We start from the raw sequence: 6,000 nt of genomic DNA, 5'->3' as shown, positions 1-6,000 counted from the left end.
AGGGGCTTTATGAGGTGAACGATCAGGTGAATTGTAGCAAAGCCGTAATGTTAGAAAACCTCGGAATTCTTCAAATAAATTGGACTGATTCCACTGAGGACTTTTTTTTCTCTTTCCTTTAAAAAAAAAAAGTATCCACTGTAAACCAACGGGATGATCAAGAAGGCTGAATATTATCCCTGTTATGTATCCATAGTCACTTCTTTATATTTTACCAAAGCATATTTATCAGAGGTGGTACATAGCTGAGAAGTGTTCACCCCATGGTGCTTTTTAGTGATCAGCCCTAACCCCTGTTGGTTTCAGCGTGCCTACAAGCACGTACGGCTTCCACGGCCAAGGTTGCAACTTAAATTGCTGAGTGGAACTGTCATTTTCACAACACAGGTAAGAGTTTAGATGAGCTCCTCAAGGGATTTTAAATGGGTGTCTGCTGCATTCCTTGCTAACGTCCATTCCATTACTGTTGCTCCATTGTTCCATTGTTCCACTGCAGTGTTCCATTACTGTACTGTGCACAACAAAACCATTTGCCGGGACAGCCATACAGTGCAGTTATATTAAGGTACACGGCGCTGAAACGTTTGCATTTTGAGATTGCATAAAGACAAAAACAGTTGCCGTGACCAGCAGTGCTCTAAAAGTATTTTCATTGCATCTCAGTGAATCAGGGACAACCTTGCTAACATCTTGTCAAGCCTATTTTGCTACCAAGTTCAAAGTCTGAGTGTGTGTACACGCACAGAGATGTTTTTGTCTCTAAGTGTGCACAAGTGATGTTTCTATTTCAACTCAATTAAAACTCAGAGGCCATAGCACCAACAGTACGGGAGGAAAGACCAGTCCTATTCTGGAGGAAATGTATCCGCATTAGCATATGACAAATAACACATACTATTCCCTCTCTATTACTGTATGGCTATGCTACCACAGCCTATTACTGACAGTAGCTAGTAGTAGTGCAATGAATGAATTGCTTCATTTACTCAACATCGTCAAACTACTACCACCAGACCACGTCAGTGTAGTTCTGTAATAGCTCAAGACTTTTAAAGAAGTGGTATCATCTATTTTTGAATCATTTTCCTTTACATTTATTAATTTAGCAGACGCTTCTGCTAAATCCAAAGCGACTCAATTCTGTGACAAGGGAAATTGTCCCCAGAGCAACTTGGGGTTAAGTGCCTTGCTCAAAGGCACAACAGTGGAAACCAAGAATTCAACACACAACTTTCCGTCTACTACAAGTACATGCTAGCCCAGCTCCTTGACCACTACGCTACCACGGCCCCCGGTCCTGACGGCCTTGCAAATGGATTTACAGTAAAATGCTTTGATTCTCTGATGAACCTTAATGTGCTTAAAATACCCAATCACGTTTTTTTCAATGAGTATGACTTGATTGATTGATTTATTGATTTCCTGATTTATTACCCCAAATCCATTTTATAGTATTTTCTGAAGGATTTCCAAAGGAATCAAGAGTCAAAGTGGTGCTATTCTAGGAAAGTAATGCTGAGGAGGAAGGACGATATTCACTTCTTCACAGGCATTAACCAGAGGCTTCATAATCCATCTTCATAAGTTGCTCTTACCTTAGACTTGAGGTCCCAGTATTCTTCTGTTCCAAATGGCACATTCCGGAAAGTCGTGATGTAATCATAGCTGATGGCCACTGTCTGCATACAGAATAATATAGAAAAATACAATAAATAGGCCTTACAGATTAAGTAAAATCAATGCTAGACGCAGTATAAACACACACACACACACACACACACACACACACACACACACACAAACTTTAACTTCACTTTAAAAGGAAACTAACAACTAGGCTAAACTCTTTTTAAAATGAGGCTGACAGCTAGTAAATAGAATCATATGCCAATCCAATGCCCATAAGACTACAGACTTCACCCACATCTTTAATTAGACTGGAGATGTTTATTTTTTGCTGTTTTGCAGTTCCACGCCTTTGCTAATATTTTTGAGAGGATATGGATTCCATTAACAACCATCCTGTCATTTAGACAGTTTCCCACTTTAACATATGAGCAAAACATTCAACATTCAACATTCATAGTGTTACAATCATGTTCCTGTAATGGACAAGGGGGATGTCTGTTTACAGGTACACACGAGCAATGAGGGCATACCGTTGCTGCTGCTCTACCGAACCTAATAACGCTGATGTCATTGGGGTCCACATGCTTGCTGTACAGGACAAATCCAGACGAGGCGAACACAGCCGTGGCGACGGTAGACACCTTCAACAGCCGTCCAGCCATGAGAGGCACTAAAAGACAAGATCCTTTTAGCAAAGTTGTCTCTGTGTGCCACCATTTGTACTTAACCCATATAAAACAGTGGTAGTTCATACTGTGCACTACATGTAAATACAGAAACTATGGCAGTGCGGTAAAATAAGATTATTTTTGTGGATGTTTGCAAGACAGCTTTACAAATATGCCTTGCTATTCAGTTAATGTAACACTGATAAGATTGTCATAGAAGGAATATGCACATCCCATCCAGTCAATCATTCGATCACCTTTCTGTCACCACTTGTCACAATACTTACTTTATCATTTTGACCAGCACAAACAATCCATTTCAGGCTTGCATTTCATGTTCTGCTTGTAATAATTCATTCTGTCTATGACTGACACATATCTGCTAAAAAATATATAGAATTGTTGCTTTGTTTTGGTTTCACAATCCGTCATTCAATCTGTTTAGTCACCTTTAGGTATTATTACGAGCGGACAAATGATGAATGTGTAACACTTAGTAGCACCCTATATCATGACCCAAAGCCGATGATGACTGACAAAACTATTATGGATTGTGTTGCAATTAAGGCAAAATGTTAGAATCTAGGAAAAAAAAAAAAAAAAAACCTTCAACATTTTCACACATCACTGTAACTTCACAAAGCACTATCTTTGAGTTGAAAGAACTTGTCACATACAATAAACAATCCAAAATGTCTTTGTCAGAAGAAGGCACTACTATTCACTTGTGATAACACGCTAAAACAAAATAATACTATGAGGAAATCTCAGTGATGAAAATATATGGGCATGTACCAGGCTACTTTTTCAAAACAAGTCCAACATTTTAACGCAACACATCAGCGAGATTTCACATACCAATATTAATATATTCGTGCATGTCATACATGCGTCGTTTTTAAAAACTACACCACTTTTGGCCTCGGGTTTTATATATTTTTAAAAAGGTAGTCTAGGGTTTCTGCATCTGCACAAGGATGTCTACGAGGTCCTTCTGTTATTTCGCATACGCATTGTATTACATACAGCTGGGTGACCTTGAGGCAAACACATGGTGGGTTGGGATATGAAAATAGCACGTGTCACACAGGAATTATTACAAGCAGAAGATGCAATGCAAACCTGTGAGGTTAATGGGGATATTTGTGATGGTCAAAACGAAAAAGTAGCCTATTGTGAAAGGTAGGACAAGTAAGAGGGGTGACAGAATCATTAGGCTACTAGATATGTAGCCTACCGTATATCATCTTCGATGACAATCTTATTAGTATCAGCGTTACATTAACTGAATAGCGAAGCATGTTTGTAAAGCAGCATATGTCTGTCAAACAATCTAACACACTCACTATGGGTCAAGTTAAAATCAGAGAGCAAACATCAACCCTGACTGCTATGGAGCGGGTGATGAATTAAAACATATCGTAAGAACATTCATGATAAATAAGGAGGAATTAAATGTTCTAAATGTGTGTACCTAACTTAAAACATGTTATGACATCTAACGTAACATTAGCAAACGTTTACCCAGCCGCTAACTTGCACTGCATTATGCAACTGACAAGCTAGCCAGTTTCATAAGCACAGAGAGTGAAGTCATAAAGGCAGAATAGCAAAGTAGTGAAGTTGTCTGAACAGTTTTCTCTACATGTTACTCGACATAATGATATCCCTAGGTGGCATGAGGTACCTTAATCTAATGTAGCCATTAACTACTGTCATTAACTCACCGGTTTCTTGGAGCGACCTCTCAACTCGTGTCCCGGTGTTGTCAATTTAGTCGCAATGCTTTGTGGGTATTGAAGTATTGCAGTGTATACGATTAATGTAATGACAACGCTGCCAAATAAAATTGTTCAAATTGTATCACTAATAAGTATCAAGTATGAGCATACTTACTGTGGTTGTTCTACACAGCTTGTCAATTTATATTATTTTAATCGTGAAAGAGCGCAATTTCTTAACTGAACTACAAAACGTAATATTTATGCGCGACAAATGAGCACGTGGGCTCAGAGTTGTAGAGCGCTGAGCGGATACTATCTATGGCCCTATGGCCATAGATCTATGGAGTCTAACGAGCATGTTGAAATATTTTATTCAGTCTATCTATGATTCAAATATGTCAATTCAAAACAGGTGCAAGTTTGCCTCTTTTGTAAGGAGATGTAAAATATGAATATGTGCTGATGGACAGACCCACAGAGCTTATTATTAGCTCCTGTATATATATACTGATGCCAGTGTCATTCTTAAAAGCACTCTGAACAGAGCAATTACTTCAGATAAGATTATTCCATTTCAAGCAACAAAAGGAATTGTGTAACGTACTTCATGAAGACCTAGCTCCCAAAAAAGAAAAGTCTGACATCTATGCAAAGAAAAATGCTGGCTTGAGGCTATAGGTTCAAAACAGACAAGTGCAAATTCAGCAAAGCACTGTTCAGTAATTTCCCAGACGATGTTAATAAGTTGCAGGACTATTGACTAGGTACTTGGCAGACTGGTGTGCAACATTTTTACACCTCAGGAGGCTAAATGCACCCAGTGGAGTTCACTTTTATGTGTCTGCCTCTACATTCACTTGAACAATGTATTTTTTTTTTTCTCTCCCCCTGATCAAATAAAAATTAAAAGGAAAATGCAACAGTCTCATGTGCCTTTAGGCATATTGTAAAGGACAGAGATGAAGGTTTTGGCGCACTGGTGTTTTTTTTTTTTTTTTTCTTTCACTGGATCAAGTCAACTCTGCAGAATTACTACAGAGGCCTTTCCGTTTTTCTATGAGAAGTATATTGATACCATTATCCTCGGCAGTCATTTTTAACCTTAATTAAATTATTTGCTCAAATGTATGTCACTTGCATATTGCCTAGCAGTTTAAGACGTCCTCCTCATATTGATCCACGTCCTGATATATTAAAAGGCCATGTATTCTTCATTGGTATGCCAAGTGGGAAAAACAGTCTCAGAGAAAAGAAACGCTCCATAAGTTATGTCAATAATTAATAAAGGATACAGCTTTTATCAGCTAAAAACCCTCTAAATGGAATTGAATATAATAAGACAGAGTCATAATTCTTTAATGGTTTAATTAACCAGCACTGGCTCTTAACCAAGGCAGGTATAGCATGTTCTTTGTGCAACTAAAGCCTCCTTTACACTGACAAGATTTGGGAAAGATTCTTGACGGGCATTAAAAGACTACAATCTTTCAAGTATCTTCCCCAAATTTTGTCAGAGTAAGGTATGCTTTAATTGAACAACTGGTGTGTTTACTGATGCATGCAGGAGACAGCTCAACAATGACGAGGAGTTTCATATCTCCAGCAAGTAAAAATCATGCTGCTCTAGCACTGCTCAGCTGTAAGCTAGTCAATCAAATGAGACTCTCATACAGACCACATCCTGAACACTAGGTGAAATAATGATCTGTGGACGTGGTTGTCACATTCCCTTAGTGCGGAAACAACAGCCAGTCAGTTTGTGTCGACACAGATCTCCATGCTGATTACAGGGTCGTCCTCTGAAGTGTAGAGGACGAAGGAACGAGGGTACCATGACAAGATCCAATATGACAGACAGCTGGGGAAGGAGAACGAGAGCAGCAGTCCTCCTGAGCATCCGTGACCTTTTCACCTTTACGGATGAACAGCTCCATCTGAAGTTTGCCAAATCAACTTTCACATAATGGCAGGAGCTGAAA

At 38.9% G+C, this 6,000-nt stretch overlaps 1 protein-coding gene across 1 annotated transcript in view; it reads right to left on the bottom strand.

Annotated features, from left to right (window-relative positions):
- The window catches only part of adck1 (aarF domain containing kinase 1), a 136,583-nt gene extending 132,529 nt beyond the window's left edge, over positions 1 to 4,054 (bottom strand). The window contains exons 1-3 of the mRNA XM_062522814.1: positions 4,025 to 4,054; positions 2,160 to 2,299; positions 1,596 to 1,679 (exon numbers count right to left, since the gene is read on the bottom strand). Coding sequence (XP_062378798.1) covers positions 1,596 to 1,679; positions 2,160 to 2,291 — 216 coding nt within the window. The 5' untranslated portion in view covers positions 2,292 to 2,299; positions 4,025 to 4,054. The remainder of the gene's footprint in view (positions 1 to 1,595; positions 1,680 to 2,159; positions 2,300 to 4,024) is intronic.
- Between the last annotated feature and the right edge of the window lie 1,946 nt (positions 4,055 to 6,000).

This window comes from Sardina pilchardus, chromosome 20 (genome assembly GCF_963854185.1).
Source record: "Sardina pilchardus chromosome 20, fSarPil1.1, whole genome shotgun sequence".
NCBI classification, from domain to species: Eukaryota; Metazoa; Chordata; class Actinopteri; order Clupeiformes; family Clupeidae; genus Sardina; species Sardina pilchardus.
Note: the sequence above shows the minus strand (reverse complement) of the source record. Positions and strands in the feature narration are given on the sequence as shown.